General features: G+C 47.6%; 1 protein-coding gene across 1 annotated transcript; it reads left to right on the forward strand.

Annotated features, from left to right (window-relative positions):
* The first annotated feature begins 613 nt into the window (after positions 1-613).
* On the forward strand, positions 614-12,795 carry LOC110215278 (tubulin alpha-3 chain-like). Its single transcript, XM_020996633.2, is given in 6 exon segments — positions 614-720; positions 2,120-2,342; positions 6,734-6,882; positions 10,697-11,377; positions 12,417-12,482; positions 12,484-12,795. Coding segments are annotated over 6 exon segments (1,353 nt in total). The 5' UTR covers positions 614-717; the 3' UTR covers positions 12,715-12,795.
* The last annotated feature ends 5,229 nt before the right edge of the window (positions 12,796-18,024 follow it).

An 18,024-nucleotide genomic window follows, 5' to 3' on the forward strand; every position in this document is an offset into this window, starting at 1 on the left:
AACCCAGGCCCTGGCCTCAGTTTCCTCATCTGTATAATGGGCACGGGAGTATTTTAGCCCACCCATGGCAGTAGGGTGTGGAGGGTTCAGAGAGCCCTGTGATCGCCAGCTATTATTCCAGGCTACAGACTTCTAACGCTTGAAGGCTTCAATCACACCGGCTAAGCCCTCTTTTTCCCAGAAGGATCCCACCCAGACAGTCACCCAGGCGGCCCCCAGGATGTTTAAAAGGCAGCGCCGACCCCAAGTATGACAGCAGTCTTCTTTGGGAGTCATTTTACAGATGAGGAAAGCCGAGGCCCCAGGGAGGGGGCAGGGCCAGGGCTTCCTTGCCGGGCTTTCCCGCACAGGCGCAGTCAGCTTGTGCTCTCCCCGCCCCTTCGCCCATGCCCAACCGCCGTGGGTGCGGCCGCAGCCTCCGCTCCTTTTAAGGGGCTTGATCTCGCGCCCCTTGCCCGCTGCATGGCTTCCGCGCAGGCGCAGTAGCCTCCGTCCTCGCGCCTCGCGTCCTGCGCCTCGCGCCTCGTGGTGCCCACCCTGCGCGCGCACCGCGGCCGGCTCAGCCAATGGGCGGCGGCGCTCGGGTGGCTCGGCCAATCAGAGGGCGGCGCGCCGCGGGCGGCGCGCACAGGAGCCCGGCGCGCCCTCAGTCGGTCGTTGGTCGTTGAGGGCAGCAGTGTCGGTGTCGGGCGTCGGAGTCGGCGTCTCCGTCTCATCATGGTAGGGGCGGCCGCCCCCGCGGGCCCGGGCCCCGATCCACCTCCCCCACTTCTGTCCGCCCTGCTCGGGGCCTCTGCCCGGACCCCCTTCCCGGGCCCGGCTCGGAGGGAGGCGCCCTGAGGGAGACGCGGGGGGAGGGGAGGTGGGGGGCGGGAGAGCCCCAAGTATTGAGGCGGGGCGGGGGGGCTCCAGAGGATCGAGGAGGGTGCCCCCCAGCTCAGAGAGCGGGGCCCCTGGGGATCAAGAACGACGGGAGGGGGGATGGGGTGGAATGGAGGAGGGTCCGGGGACTGGAGGTGGGGGGCTAGGGGGGACGCTGAGGTTGGAGCGGGAAGAGGCTAGGGGAAGGGGCCGCCCCGGGCCGGGGTCCTGCCCCACGCAGGTCACGATGAAAGAAATCCAAGTTTGGGGAGACAGACTGAGGTGGGGGATGGGGGTTCTGGGAGGGCACCCGAGGTCGCCTGTGCACGTGGGGGAGGGGGCCTCCATCGCGTTCGTGTTAAACAAAATAATTGTATAAACACACCTATTTAATGGGGCGGCACCGGGGAGCTGGGGGTCCTCTCGTCTCTAAACATGAATGAGGCCATTTCTAAGATCCTCTCCAGCCCGTGACACGGAGGGAGCCAGATCCCACCCCCTGTGCCTCGGTGTCCCCATCTGTAGAATGGGGGCAGAACTTCTCCTAGCCACCTGGGAGGATTATTGGAGGCTCAGATAAGATGACTCCGCCGAAAGTGCTCTGTAAACTGTAGTGCACTTTGGGGGTTTTTTTGTCTAGGCAGTTGGGGTTAAGTGACTTGCCCAGGGCCACACAGCTAGATCAGATTTGAACTCGGGTCCTTCTGGCTCCAGGGCCGGTGCACTCTCCACTGTGCCACCTAGCTGCCCCCAAGCACTGTTTTTTCAAAGATAAATGTGGGTTATTCAGTAATGCTTTAAGGTGCGCAGCACACTGCGTTCCAGACCCATGTGAGATAGGTAGCATGTCTTCCATTTTACACATGAGGAAACGGAGGTTTTAACGAAGTAAAGATTGCCTGTGGTTATATAATGTGCCGTAATTGGGATTAGAACTTTTAATCTTACCGAATTGCTTAATATTCTTTCTTAGCAAATGCTGAACTCGGAGGAAACAAGACAATAGCATGAGGCTTAGATTCTTTTCCCCGGTTAATCAGCTTACTTAGCCTTGAGCAGCAGGTCCTGGGAGTGTCTCTGATCCAGTATTTCTCATGTAAAATGAAAGTCTCTTTTCTTCCTTGAAAGATAATAGTGGTAAAAGGGCTTTGAAAGCCCTAAAGTAGTATAGAAAGAAGGGTAAGTCTGTACTTCAGCTTTTCCTATAAATATTGATTACCTGGAAGATTAACTTGTAATTTTGTATTTTTGTTCTTAGCGTGAGTGTATCTCCATCCATGTTGGACAGGCAGGGGTTCAGATTGGCAATGCCTGCTGGGAATTGTATTGTCTCGAGCACGGAATTCAGCCTGATGGTCAGATGCCAAGTGATAAAACCATCGGTGGCGGGGATGATTCCTTCAACACCTTCTTCAGTGAGACGGGGGCCGGCAAGCATGTGCCCAGAGCTGTGTTTGTGGACCTGGAGCCAACTGTAGTTGGTATGTATTCAAGTAGTTGAATTAAGATTTTAACTACAATGGTGGAGGGACCTCCTGTTTTCTCTTCTAGATCCCTTTGTAAGAAATGATGTACAAAAGTGTATGGGCAGGGGCAGCTAGGTGGTACAGTTGGATAGAGCTCCAGCCTTGGAGTCAGGGGGACCTGAGTTCAAATATGGCCTCAAACACTTGACACTTACTAGCTGTGTGACCCTGGGTAAGTGTGACCCTGATTGCCTCACCAAAAAGCAAAAAAAAAAAAGTTGGGCATAGAATTGGGGGGGGAGCGGGAAATTAAGTGGAGAAGGAAGGCAGTATTCTGGGTAACGTAGGCCAAGACAGCTTATGGGGGTGGGGACCAAAGACACATCAGTAAACATGTAATCAAGTACCTACTGTGTGCAAGGTTGATCTGAACTCGTCAGATTCACTGCAATTGTCTCAGTTTGGATTCACAGTTATATGTGCAAAATCAACAGTTAGCAAAAATTACTGAGTGCTTACTATGTGCCAAGGATTGTGCTGAGTGCTGGGGATACAAAGGAAGAAAAAGGCTCTGTCTGTGCCTCATGAAAATTGTTAGCTGATTGGCAGCAGTGTTGAAGCTGAAAAACTAACATTTATTAAGCCCTTACTGTATGCCAACGTTAGTCTTAGAATTTTGTTGATGAAATTAGTGTCTGTTGAGTCGCTCTCCCCAAGTCCCTCAGTACCTCTTCATGTCATGGAGGTGACAGAGGTTCTCCAAGACTAAGCCTCCAGAGCACTTAGTTTTCTAATACTATTTTCTGCTGTAATGGCAGGAGCTCTATGGCATAAATCTGTGGTACCTGCAGTGCAGGATTCTTTGAGGAGAGTTAAGGAGATTACTTGGTTCTTTTGGCCCAGCAATGAACAACCTTCTTTCTCCTCTTTTCAGTGAAAAAAAGAAGGGGACTAACAATTTTAGCTGTCCAAAAGTGGAATCAGATGCCTTAGGATACAGTGGGTTTCCCATCACAAGAGATGTTCAAATGATGACTGAATAAGCATTTAATTGGGTTGTTATATAAATGATTCCTGGTCAGAGACAGCTGGGACTAAATTTTCTCCTAGGTTTTAAATCAGGTTGAGGAACTTTTTTGTAATTCAGGGAAGGAGTAGCAGGAAACCAAAATTGTACAGAGCTTGGGCTAAAGAGATACAAAAGGTGAGCATGCACGCACACACAGTAGTAATCCTGTTTCAGGATTGAGCGTTCAGTCTTAGAATTTTTAGACTATTCCTGCTGGAGAATTGACATCTGTGACGAGTTGGTCATTGAGAATAATGAGTCGTTCATTGTATTATGTATCGTCATTATAGGCAGCAAGGTGGTGTAGTGGATAGAGCACCAGGCCTAAAGTCAGGAAAACTCATCTTCTAAGTTCAGATCCAGCCTTAGACACTTACTAGTTGTGTGACCCTGGGCAACTCACTTTACCCTGTTTGCCTCAGTCTTCTCATCTGTAAAATGAACTGGAGAAGGAAATGGCAAACCCCTCCAGTATCTTTGCCAAGGAAACCCCAGATGGGGTCACGAAGAGTGGAGTGTGGCTGAAATGACTGAACGACATTGTATATCATATGATGATATCATTATGATATATGTGTCTATCATATATAATATGAATCTATAAATACACTTTGTAGATCAAAGGGTTGGCCCAGATGTCCCAAAAAAGGGAAAATTAGAGCCTGGAGAATTCAAATGTACTACGTTCCACCTGAAATAACATACCTGGGTTTCGGGATTGTCTGTGCTGTTATAATATTAACGCTTCTCTCCTCCATGGGGAGTGATAAGTGGGGGTTGCCTACAGCTGCATTTTGGGGCTCCCTGGCTAAGCAAGGTTACTAGCGTTGTGTGATTTGGCCAAACGAGAGTAACCGTTTCCCTGTTGAGCTTGCCACCTCCCACCTTCAGATTCCTGGTTTTCCTTCCTGGCTCCTGGCTCATTTGTGTGGCCTTTTCTAAGTCTCTCCCTCCCTTCCCCCCCGCCCCCCCTCACACCCTGAAAATGGTTTCTCCTCCTGAGACCTTCATTTGGCCCTGGCTCCCTGCTGAGAACCACTTAGCTGTGTCCGTGTCTGCATGTCCTTTCCCCTGCTCCTTCCGCTTTGTCTTTGCCCAGTGAATGCTCAGACTCACAAGCGCATAGAGTTGGAGCTGACAGGAGCCTCAGAGGCCATCTAGTGCAACCCCCTTGTTTTACAGATGTGGCAACTGAGGCTGTCAGTCCTTCCCAACATCAAGGTCTTTTCCAGTGAGTTCTGTCCTCTTATTATGTGGCCAAAGTATTTAAGCTTTGGCTTCAGTATTTGATTGACCTTCAGTGAATAATCTGAATTAATTTCTTTAGGTATTGACTGATTTGATCTCCTTGCTGTCCAAGGGACCCTAATAAGTCTCCTCCGGTACCACAATTCAAATGCATCGATTCTGCAGTGCTCAGCTTTCCTTAGAGTCCAGCTCTTACAGCCATGCTTCCCTGTGGGAAAAACCATAGCTTTGACTTTGTGGACCTTTGTTGGCAAGGTGATGTCTGCTTTTTAGTATGCTGTGCAGATTTCCCATGGCTTTCCTTTTGAGGAGCAAGTGTCTTTTAATTTTATGGTTGCAGTTGCCATCTGCAGTGATCTTTGAGCCCAGGAATATAAAATCTGACATTGTTTCCATTTCTTTTTTAAAAATTTTATTTATTTACTTGTGGTTTTCAACACGTTGCTTCCATTTCTTCTCCTTCCATTTGCCAGGAAGTGATGGGACCAGTTGCCAGGATCTTTTTTTATTTTTATATTTATTTTTTAAAATTTTATTTATTTCTTTTTGTTAAGCTTCAAGCCGGCTTTTACACTCTCCTCTTTTACCCTCATAAAGTGGCTTCTTAATTCCTCTTCATTTTCTGCCATCTAAGATTGTTGATATTTCTCCTGGCAACCTTAATTCTGGCTTTTGATTCATTCAGCCTGGCATTTTGCATGATGTACTCTGCAATAAGAGTTAAATAGATAAGGTGATGATATCCAGCTTGTCACACCACTTTTCCGATCTTAAACCAATCGTTTTTTCCACGTTCGTTTCTAACTGTTGCTTCTTGTCCCGCATACGGCTTCCTCAGGAGACAAGTCATGATCGTCCCCGTCCCGTCCCCCCCCCCCCTCTCTTTGAGGACTTGCCACGTTTTGTTGTGATCCACACAGCTGAAGGCTTTAGTGTAGTCAGTGAAACAGAGGTGGATGTTCTTCTGGAGCTCCCCTGCTTTCTCCATAATCCAGCAAATGTCGGCAATTTGGTCTCTGGTTCCTCTGCCTCTTTGAAAACCAGCCTGCTCTTCTGGTAGTTCTCAGCTCACCTATTGCTGAAGTCGAAGCATAACCTTGTTCAGTAATTTGAACATTCCTTGACGTCGCCCTTCTTTAGCATTGGGACGTAAACTGATCTTTTCCAATCCAGTGGCCACTGTTGTGTTTTCCAAATTTGCTGGCATATGAAGTGCGGTACTTTAACGGCCTCATGTTTTAGGATTTTAAATAGCTCCGCTGGAATTCCGTCACTTCCACTAGCCTTATTGTTAGCAATGCTTCCTAAGGCCCACTTGACTTCATTCTCCAGGCTGTCTGGCTCTAGATCAATAACCACAGTACCAGTGGTTATTAGTGATGTTAGGATCTTATATAGTCAGTTCTTTTGTACATTCTTAGTACCTTTCCTTAATCTCTTCTGCTTCTGTTAAGTCCCTACCGTTTTTGTCTTTTTATCGTGCCCATTTTTTAGCGTGATATGTTGAAGAGATCTTGTCTTTCCCATTCTATTGTTTTCTACTATTTCTTTGCATTGCTCATTTAAGAAAACCTCATCTCTCCTTGCTATTTTCTGGAATTCTGCATTCAGCTGGTAGATCTTTCCCTTTCCCCTTAATTTCCTTTCTTTCCTCAGCTATTTATAGAGCCTCATCAGACGCCATTTTGCTTTCATGATCTTTTTTTCTTGTTGCCTCCTGTGCAATATTGCACACTCTGCCCACAGTTCCTTAGGAACTCTTATGTGTGAGATCTAAGAAGATACTTGTAAAGCTCTTTGCAAACCTCAAAACGACCTATGAATGTTAGTTGTTGTTGACTACTAGTTGAAGTTCCAAGTCCCCTACACAGTATCTTCCTTATTCACCTCAGTCCTCCTCTCTCTTCCCACTCTTTGTCCTACAACATTCTCCCAGAGAAGTTTCCTGAATCTCAGGTTCTTGCTTTCATTGGCCTTTAGTGAGCATACACTCCTCTGCAGAATCTGAAGTTGTTCCTTTTTCGTACTTGAGAACGGTGAGGAGAATCAAGTACGTGGCATAACCAGCCCCCAACTCGCTCTTGTCTAGATGAAGTCCGTACTGGCACGTACAGACAGCTTTTCCATCCTGAGCAGCTGATAACCGGAAAGGAGGATGCAGCCAACAATTATGCCCGAGGCCATTACACCATCGGCAAGGAGATCGTTGATCTGGTCCTCGATCGGATTCGCAAACTGGTAAGAGCCCAGCGACTAGACTACTTGAAATGGTCTTAGAGCCAAATCTTGTCTCAATATTCACTAGATGTGTTGCTGTTGCAAACCTTAAAGTGCTGTACACATGCCAGTCCTTGGTGGAGAGCTTCTTTGAACACTATTCTGACTTTAATGCTGTTTATTTTATTTATAGATGACATATAATGAGCATTCCAAAGTTTTTTGAAGCACTTTAATCACTAAGCATTTATTGGCACTCACTATTCCAGACACTATGCTGGGGAGAGAAAGAACCCTCTCCGAGGGCTTACATTTGAATGAAGGAGACAACAGGCACATTTTGTAAGTGTATGCAAAGGCCAGGGTAACCCTGGGGGGAAGAACCTAGTTGTGGGGCAGCCCAAGAATGTGGAAGGCTCCACAGGGGTGCCAGAGAGTAGAGGTGAGGAGCGGCTGCATTCCAGGCCTGAGGACAGGCAGCCTATAGAGAGGCGCAGAGTGTGAAGAAGTGTTGTTTGGAACAGCAGGAAGGCCAGCGTGCCTGGAGCATAGCCTAGGGACAGAAAGGGGCAGAGGAGGGATGTGTAGGGGTGAGTGGAGAGATGTCAACTAAGCAAATTGGTGAAGTGGGCCTGAGCTCAGGAGCCACAAAGGGGTGGAGTCATCAGCATAGAGAGTTGAACCTGTGGGTGCTACCTCGGTCACCAAGTGGGAGAGCATGGAGAGGAGAGAGGACCCAGGGCAGAGCCTGGAGGTACCTACTCCCCCTGTCAGGGGCCAGGACTCTGATGAGGTGCCAGGAAGGAGAAACAGGACAATGAGGGGAGAGCTTATCTGGGGAGCTGGGGGCAGGGGTTTGACAGTGCCCTAAGCTGCAAAGGGGCTCTGCTAATGCTCACATAGCTGCTGGGTCTGAGGCAGGGTCCTTCTGGCCCTAGGTTGAATGTTTTTTGCATTGGTGACATCTTGGTTGGAGTTGAGCAGACACTTGTCCTGAGAGAGAGGTTTTCAAGCATAGGAGAAGCAAGGGTTCCAAAAATAAATAAGACAGCTCCTGCCCTCAGGGTGCCTTCGGTCTAGTAAGGGAGGTAAGGTGCACATGGCATCTGCCTGCATGTATTCTAAGGCTCTGTGATTTCATCTCTGCATTTGCTCTGCCGGCTCAACCTGTCCCTTCTTCCCGCCTCAGTGGGGGATGATTATAAGTTGAGGTGGGAGCTGCCCACTGGTGTGTGCTGGGCATCTCCACACCGAGCTGAGCTGCTTCTCAGATGACAACCGTGCTCTCTTGGGCTTCTTAGAATGTGCTGAATTGAGGGTCACTGAAGGGGGTCTTCTGCGGAGAAGATTTGTTCACACACAACTCATAAAAACTACAAAATTCCGTGAAATTTGAGGAGGGAGAGTGGGAGGAGGCAATCAGGGACAGCTTCATGAGGAGGGAGGTGCCACTGAAGCTGGGCTTCAATGTCAGAAATAAGGAGTGACTCCATTGTAGAAATGAGTAAAGGTGTGGAGGTGGAGAGTACTGGTGAGTTTAGGGAAAATCTTCTGGGCCCCCTGCTTTGTTAAAAAAATTTTTTTTGGTATTAGTATCTTATTTTTCCCCAATTACATATTAAAACAGTTTTTAACATTTGTTTTTAAAACTTTGGGTTCCAAAATCTCTCCCTTCCTCCCTCCCCACCGCCTTTCATTGAGAAGGCAAGCAGTTCAATCTAAGTTATACATGTGTAGTCATGCAAAACATATCCAGGATGGTCATGTTGTGAAAGAAAACATTAAAAACAAGTATGCTTCAACCTATTCAGACACCGTGAGTTCTTTCTCTGGGGATGGATAGCATTTTTTGTCACAAGTGCTTCGGAGTTGTCTTGGATTGTTATATTACAGAGAACGCCTGAGTCCTTCGTAGCTGATCGTCTCACCATGTTGCTGCTACTTTGTACCTCGTACATTTCACTTTGCATCGGCCCGTGCAAGTCTTCCCCAGGTTTTTGTCATTTCTTTTTGTACAATAGTATTTGATCTTAATCACACACTGCAGCGTGTTCAGCCATTTCCCAATTGAGGGGCATCCCCTCGATTTCTGATTTTTTTACCCCCAGAGAAGAGCTGCTATAAACATTTTTGTTCATATAGGTCCTTTTCCTTTTTGGTTTTTTATCTCTCTTGGGATACAGACCTAGTAGTGGTATTGCTGGGTCAAAGGGCATGCTTGATTTTATAGCCCTTTGGGTATAGTTCCAGATTGTTCCATGGAATGGTTGAATCATTTCGCAACTTTAGCAACAGTACATTAATGTCTCATTTTTCACACATCCCCTCCAACATTTGTCATTTGCCTTTTTTGTCCTATTAGACAATCTAATAATAGGTATGAGTTGGTACCTCAGAATTGTTTTAATTTGCATTTCTCCAATCAGTAGTGAGAATATTTTTTTATATGGCTACAGATAATTTTGATTACTTCATCTGAAAATTGTTTATATCTTTTGATCACGTATTGATTGGGAAATGCTTCTTATTTTTATAAATTTGACTCAGTTCTCTATATGTTTGAGAAATGATGCCTTTATCAGAGAAACTTGCTTCAAAATATTTTTTCACAGTTACTATTGCTAACTGTATTTCCCTGCATCCTATTTCTCCCACCCCGTTTATTCTGTATTTGTTTCTCTTTCTTTTTTTATTTTGGTGGTGAGGCAGTTGGGGTCAAATGACTTACCCAGGGTCACACAGCTAGTGAGTGTTATGTGTCTGAGGTCACATTTGAACTCAGGTCCTGCCACCTAGCTGTCCCTCCACATTCTATTCCCTCTCCTTTCACCCTGTCCCTCCTCGAAAGTGTTTTGCTTCTGACTACCCCCTCCCCCAATCTGCCCTCCCTTCTGTCACCCCCCTCCTCTTAACCCCTTCCCCTCCAACTTTCCTGTCGGATAAAATAGATTTCTATACCAAATTGAGTGTTGTATATTATTCCCTCTTTGAGCCAATTCTGAGGAAAGGTTCACTCATTTCCTCTCACTTCCCCCCTCTTCCCCTCCACTGCAAAAGCTTTTTCTTGCCTCTTTTATGTGAGATAATTTACCCCATTCTATCTTCCCTTTCTCTTTCTTCCGGTACACTCCTGTCTTACCCCTTAATTTTATTTTTTTAGATTATCATCCCTTCATATTGAACTCACACATGTACCCTCTGTCTAGATGTACTCATTCTAACATGTAGGAATATAAACAGTTTAAGCTCATTAAGTCCCTTAGGATTTCCCTTTCCTGTTTACCCTTTTGTGCTTCTCTTGAGTCTTGTATTTGAAAGTCAGATTTTCTCTTCAGCTCTGGTCTTTTCATCAAGAATGCTTGAAAGTCTTGTCTCACTGAATGTCTGTTTTTTTCTCCTGAAGGATTATACTCAGTTTTGCTGGGTAGGTGATTCTTGGTTGTAATCCTAGCTCTTTTGCCCTCTGGAATATCATATTCCAAGCCCCGCCTCCCCTTTACTTCTTAACATGCTGCTTAATATGGGTGCTTTGATGTTACTCTTTGGTGTGTAGAAAAACTGTGGCTGGGCTTGATTCTATAGCAATGATGGCCTTAAACAGTTGGGATAGGTGGATAAGAATAATGGTTTTTAACCAATTAAGTTTCATCCAGATCAAAAAGGGATATGTGTTTTAGATGAAAGCTTTGGAAGGCATCCAGTGAGACTATCTGGAGTCACTTTCAACCCCTGTAGCATAAGCCAGCAGTCAGCCAGTGGGTGGGAGGTTGGGGGAGCCTGCTGGCGGCCTCTTGGTCCATGGGACTGACGAGGTTTCTCCTCCTCCCTCCCTCAGGCAGATCTGTGCACCGGGCTGCAGGGCTTCCTCATCTTCCATAGCTTTGGAGGAGGCACCGGCTCTGGCTTTGCCTCTCTGCTTATGGAGAGGCTCTCTGTTGATTATGGCAAGAAGTCCAAGCTCGAATTTGCCATTTACCCAGCACCCCAGGTTTCCACGGCGGTCGTGGAGCCCTACAACTCCATCCTCACCACGCACACGACCCTGGAACACTCCGACTGCGCCTTCATGGTCGACAACGAAGCCATATATGACATATGTCGGCGTAACCTCGATATCGAGCGGCCTACGTACACCAACCTGAATCGTCTGATTGGGCAGATCGTCTCCTCTATCACGGCTTCCTTGCGCTTCGATGGAGCGCTGAATGTCGACCTGACGGAATTCCAGACCAACCTGGTGCCCTATCCACGCATCCACTTTCCCCTGGCCACCTACGCTCCCGTCATATCGGCCGAGAAGGCGTATCATGAGCAGCTGTCCGTGGCAGAGATCACCAACGCCTGCTTCGAGCCCGCCAATCAGATGGTCAAGTGTGACCCGCGCCACGGCAAGTACATGGCCTGCTGTATGTTGTACCGAGGGGACGTGGTCCCCAAAGACGTGAACGCCGCGATCGCCACCATCAAGACGAAACGTACGATCCAGTTTGTGGATTGGTGCCCCACAGGATTCAAGGTAACCTGGGGTCCCTGGGGTCATGTTTCAGTGGCAGGAAGCTATAGATTTAGGAAAATGCTGTATGAAATCCTATAAGGACACTTCTTCAGCCCTGCACACATTGGGCAGGAAGTCGATTTGCTCTTTGGGACCCCAGGTGTGATGCTGCAGACTCAAGAGGCTCTTCCTGGTTGGCTTTTGTCACCCTGGAGATATTTGGAATGGCCTTGGGCAAGGCACGGTGCTGGGTCCCCGGAGATGAGAGAAGTCTATAAATATAATGCAAAACTGGATGGGAGCCCAGGGTGCCGTGAGAGTGGGTGTTGACAGGGGCCTGAGATCATGTCCTGCTAGATGGAGGTCAGGGAAGACTTCTAGGAAGGATGGGGGCGGGGCCCAGGATGTCACTTGGCAGAGGGGAAGGCGTTGCAGGCGTGGGAAGCAGCAGCCTCAAAGGCACAGTGTCAGGAGGGTGAGGGACGTGTTCTCAGGGTGAGTTTGCTTCAGGTGTGCTCCTCTGGGGGATAGGCTTCTACCAGAAGAGGACACTGGAGCCTAGACGCTGCCTGTGTTTGTGGTCAGCAAGGTGGGCAGGGCAGAGGGCCCCCGGCTTTCCCAGCATCCATAGCTCCTGGACATGGTGTCCTCTAGTCTGCCATTCCCGTGACGCCCGCCCCTGTGGACAGTGTGTGCGCACTGCGAGGGCTCTCTGTCTTTCCTGTCATGCTGTTAGGTTCAGAATGAGTTACCCCGCACCTCGGCAACATCGGCGCTTGGGCCTGTGAAGGCTCCAAGGCAGTTGATGTAAAATTATGGGGGGAGTTTACAGCGCATTTTCAGTGTCTCTGGTGTGAGTAGGAAACCTCACCCTTGGGAGGTCAAAGCACTAGCCTGGATTTGTGCCCGAAGCAGCAAACGGAAGGATGTTTTTGGGCTAGTTTTGCAGTGTTTGACACAATCTGGGGAGTCAGGAGAACACATGGGGCCCCAGGGTCAGAGTGGTAGTGATGACCAGTGATAGTTTAACACTGACATTCTCTTTCCCTCTCCTTGGCAGGTGGGCATCAACTACCAGCCTCCCACCGTGGTGCCCGGCGGTGACCTGGCCAAGGTGCAGCGGGCCCGTGTGCATGCTGAGTAACACCACGGCGATCGCAGAAGCGTGGGCGCGGCTGGACCACAAGTTTGACCTGATGTATGCCAAGCGGGCCTTCGTCCACTGGTACGTGGGGGAGGGCATGGAGGAAGGCGAATTCTCGGAGGCCCGAGAGGATCTGGCGGCCCTGGAGAAAGATTATGAAGAGGTGGGCGTCGACTCGGTGGAGGCAGAGGCCGAGGAAGGGGAAGAGTACTAGGGGGCGAGGAATGCCGGAGAGCCTCACCTCCCACCCTCTGCGAGTGTACCTGGTTACATAATTTGTTTACGAATAAATGTTTTCCTTTTAAAGCAGAGTTTGGCCTTTTCTCTCTAGTCTCACAAAACTTGGTGTTTAGATTTAGCTTGGCTAGGATCCAAGGGGCAGTCTTAAATCCCATGGTGCCCTCTCTTCCCTGGTGCACAAACCTCCTCTACCCCATCTCCTGACACTTTCAGTAACAGTCTAGCACCACTGAGACGGCCCACTACATTACTCAGTGTAATGGAGAAGTGAATTTCTAGGCAAGTGGAGTCACAGAACTGGAACTCAGCCCGTACTAAGCAAAGGACCCCTGCAACATCCTCACACTGATCACCCTTTTTTTTTTTGTTTTGTTTTTATTTGTTTGTTTGTTTTTGGTGAGGCAGTTGGGGTTAAGTGACTTGCCCAGAGCCACACAGCTAGTGAGTGTTACGTATCTGAGGCCGGATTTGAATTCAAGTCCTCCTGACTCCAAGGCGGATGCTCTGTCCACTGCACCACCTAGGTGCCCCTGATCAGCCTTTTCTTGAGGACAAACCCATCCTTTCTAGAGGCAGCCTGGCCCCCTTCTAGACAGTGCTAGTCATCAGGAGGAGTTTCCTGACCTAAGCCTAAATTACTCTTGGCAGTTTCCCCTCATTGCTCCCAGTTCTGCCCTCTGAGGCCAAGCCGAACAAAGGACAGGCCTTGTGTCCCATTGGTGCTTCCCTCCTCTGGGCCAAGGAAGCCTTCTCCCTAGAATTTTGATTCAAAGAAAATAACTTAGTTTTCCACGTTGACTCTGATAGAATCCAGAGTAGTGATAGCTTAAATTAAAGAGCTCTTTATAATGAGTGTTTCAGAGAAATTCATTCCTGCAGCCCTCAGAGTAAGGATCATGTACCAGACGAGTTGAGAGCTTGTCACTTGAGAATGTACCTGCCAGGTGTAGCGTGGAGAGGGCGATTACAGCTTGGATTCTGACACATAACAGCCCCCCGGGCCATCTGGTATAAATGCTGTGTCTTGGGTACATCCCTGAGGAAAAGTAGATGAGAAGTTTTTTTTCAATAGATTTTTTATCGATACTTTTTTGTCTTTATATTGCCTACATTTCCCTGTGCTCCCTTCTTCCCCCTGACTGGAAAGTCATCCCTCATAACAGGTTATAAAAAAAAGCTCAGCAAATCCAACACATCGAAGAAGTCTGCCATCATATGTAGTACTGCCCCCCCGTGGACCCCTACTTCAGCAAAGGGAATGGGGAGCGGAGTTTTTGACTTGTCACTTCTTTAGGGCCCAGTTTGGTCATTGTAATTTCTCAATGTTGAGTTTCAGGGGTGTTTTTTGTTCCATTTACATTTTAATGTAAATATTGTTTGTGTGTTTCTGCATGCTTCATTTCATCTCAGTTCATGTAATCCTTTTCCGTATAATTCATCCTGTTGGTCTTACAGCAAAGTATTCCATTGAATTCGTGTATTGCAATTTGTTTTATCCTTCTCCAAACCATGTATATGTTTCCATTTCTTTGCAAAACAAAAAGTGCCGCTAAAATAGTTTTGGTGAGTTTTTGTTGTTGTCATCCTTGGTTATATGTCTAGCAGTGAAATCTGGTCATTTTATTTGTGTGATCCCAAATTGCCTTTCAGCGTTCACAGCCCCTCCAGCGTTGATTTCCTAAAGATGTATGGATTGTTCCAACAAGATTGATTTCAATTGAAAAAGATAACACATAATTTAGTGAGTAACTAAGGTGCCACTTATTAACAATAAGAAGTTTTTGGGGGCAGCTAGATGGCGCGGTGGATAGAATACCAGCCCTGGATTCAGGAAGACCCGAGTTCAAATCTGGCCTCAGACACTTGACACTTAACTAGCTGTGTGACCATAGGCAAGTCACTTCACCCCATTGCCTCACAAAAAAAAAAGTTTTTGTAACTTAGATTATCTTCCTCTCAAGGTGTTTCTTGAACCAAAGGGTAATGAAGAAATGAAAAATGCATTTAGACTGGTCATATCTATACATAAATAAATGTTCACAGCTTATTCTGCAAAAGTGAATTTGGCCGCAGGTGTCACTGAGTCTTGTTGAGATGAAACTCGTCTGGATTCTGGCTCTGGGTGTGCATGACTTTGTTCAAAAGAAATAGGACAGTCAGAAAAGGAATTGTGTGGAATTGCGTGTGTTAAAGGAGGACTTGACATAAGGAAACACAGAGCACGTAAATGCAGGGGGAAGCACTGGGGTGATTCTGCCATTGGCACATACTGTAAACCCCCAGGAGAGAGAGGAGCTGAGTGAGCTTGGAGGACGGATGGCTCTCAAGCCTGGCAGAGGCCGGAGATGGGAGGGCTGGTGGTGTTGATCCACACATCTGCTGGCACCCTCTGCCAATGCTGAGCAGCTAACAAGAACTCCCCAACTTGGAGATGGCAGAAGTTCCATGCTGCCGCTGATGCTCACTAACAGGATTTGGTGGAGGGTGGCAGGGGCAGGTCTTTGGCAGGAGTGCTACAGTCTCATAAAGGTCAGCGACAAAGAAGAAGCTGGGCAGAGTTGGACGTGCATGCTAACATTTGGAAGAATGGGTTGCAGAGGGTTCAGAGGCAGGACAGGTACCATCCTGTGGACTAAAGATTTCTACCTGAAGTCAGCCCAGGAGGGGTGAGAAATTGAGAATTGGTCAGGCATCAATGGCATGAGATTGGGGAATGGATGGATCCCAAACCTCGTAGAGGCAGGAGATGGGAGGGCTGGTGGCGTTACCAAATGATTGTTTTGAGCCCGAAGAAAAGCAGAAATGATTCGTCCCTCTGGGAGCTCACGTTCTAATGAGGGAGAAGCGATACAAGCTACACCCGATGTGAGTGAGAGGTGATCTCAGAAGCAGGGCATGAGCAAAGGCCTCTTGCAGAAGGTGGGACTAGAGCCTTGAAGGAAGTTGAGGGAGAGCATTCCAGGCCTGGGGGCAGCCCAGAGCTGAGAGGGGAGGAGGCCCGGGGTCACTGGACCAAAGAATACAAGATGGGGAGTCAGGCGTTAAGAAGACTGTAAAAAGGCAGGAAGGGGCCAGGTCGCGAATGCCGAACAGGATTTTATGGTTGATCTCGGGGGTAAAAGGAAGACACCGTAGTTTATTCAGCAGAGGAGTGGCCTACACTTCACAATAGAATTTGGAAGATACAAAGGGAACCGATTCCAGGTGGAAAGAAAAACAGTTGTCTGAAGAGACTGATGTGGAGGAAACTCACCAGTTGACTTGGATTTTAAAAAGGAATACAGTCCAATCAGTAATCAGTATTAAGCTTCTACTATGGAAGGTGAACATAAAATGTGCTGCCCTATGAGACCAGAGGTCAAGCTCAGAAGAAGCTGAGGCTGCCAAGGATATGAAGGACATTAAAAAGGTTTTTTAAAGCCTCACTGGGGGATCCAGGAATGGACCAGTCAGTTAGTGCTTGGGTTGGGTAGGACAAAGGGCAGCTCTGTCTTCTCTGCCAAGAAAGATGAGCTCTGCACTGGAAATGATAGAACCAAAAAATGGCTGATGAGAAGTTTGTACTCACGTAAGGAAGCAATCAAAGGGCCCCTAGGTACCCCTGATGGATGAAGCCACTTGGCCCGGACAGGAAGAAGCTAGCATTTTAGTGCTCTCAGAGTCACCTACCGGTTTACATGTTTTCTCATCCGACAGACTGGGGTGCTCAGAGGACTGGCCAAGGTGGTTCCTGGGTCACTGTCAGTGACCTTTGAGAGACCAGGGAAAATGTTGGAAGAGGAAACACCCATTTTCAAAAAAGGGAAGAGAACAGAGTCAGTAATGTATAGATCAGGGAGCCTAAAGTCGGAACGGGTCATTAAAGAGATGGTCAGCAAATATCTAGAGAGGAGTGGTTATTACAAAGGGCCAGTGTGGTGTCCTCAAGTACGGTTCTTGTCTTTTTGGAGATCACTAACATAACCCTCTCAAGTCTATTAAAGTAGGTCGGAGAAAAGCAGTGGAGTCCACTTAGATTTTTTATGATGAGCCTGAGAAACAACAACAAATATGAATGTTTCCACGTACAAAGAACAGGACTGTATGTGCAACTGTGAATATTACGTAGAGCTTGTTCATAAAGCGTACTGAATTGAACACACATACAAATGCTGCTCTGCTGCTCCATGTTCCCTTCCATTCCCATCTGTCCATTTTTAAATGTTTAACTGGTGGAGTTTTTCCTCCCTTTTTTGGGCATTATCACCACCTCACAACTCCCCTCCAAAGCTCTTTACTTCCTTCCTTCTCCCCACCCCCCAGGTAAAAGCTCTCCATTGTAATAAATCAACAGACATGGCCAAGCAAAACAAATCTCCACACCAGGCATACTTGAAAGCACGTCTCATATACCCGCTGTCCACTGCCTCGCTTGCTTTTCTCCTGGGCTGGTGACTGGTCATTGCATCAGTCAGGGTCCTTTGGTCATTCCAAGCTGTTCTCCTTTACAGTGTGGCAGTCACTGCAGAGATCGCTCTCTGGGTTCTGCTCCCTTCCCTCTGCATCAGTTCATCTAAATCTTCCCAGGTGCCTCTGGATCTGTCCCTAGTGTCATTTCTTACAGCACAAGAATACACCGTGATTCCACAACTCCAGAACTGATGGGCACCCTTTTGGGTTCCAGGGTATGCAAGCTTAGTGACTTTGGGTGTCTGGTTCTGAATCTTTTGGTGCTTCTGGATCTCCCACGAAATCACCACATGATCACTTGTGAGGCATCTTGGCGCTAGGTCTCTTCATTCAGAAGAGGGAAAAGGGCTGGCATAAAGCAAAAGCCTCCAGAGTCCCGTCTCTACTTACCTCTTGAGAGCCCTCAACTTCCTTGTGCATCTAGAGACTGCTTTTCACTCACTCTACAGGTAGGATGGTTATGCAGCTAATGTATGTAGGAACCCCTAACTGTGTGTTAGGTAGATATTCCTCTGCTATTCTTATCTGCCGAGCCTTCACAGATTTAAAGCAGGAAGGGGCCTACTCTGGCCTTCTCATAGAAGGAAAAGGAGTCTCAGTGAGGCAGGATTTGAACCCAGGTCCTCTTGAGTCCAAATCCAGTGTTCTTTGCCCTATGCTATAACCGCCTCCTGAATGACATGTATTTAACCAGATTACATATTTAAGAGGGCTTTGCAAACCCTAAAGGGCCATGGAAATACCTGTTTTTATCGCATGAAATAACAAAGTCAGTGACACTGTTGAAAATGAATAAGGAAAATGGCATAAGGTCTCAAATCAATCCAACAGCCTC

This window comes from Phascolarctos cinereus, unplaced genomic scaffold (genome assembly GCF_003287225.1).
Source record: "Phascolarctos cinereus isolate Bilbo 61053 unplaced genomic scaffold, phaCin_HiC Scaffold_4;HRSCAF=312, whole genome shotgun sequence".
Lineage (NCBI taxonomy): Eukaryota > Metazoa > Chordata > Mammalia > Diprotodontia > Phascolarctidae > Phascolarctos > Phascolarctos cinereus.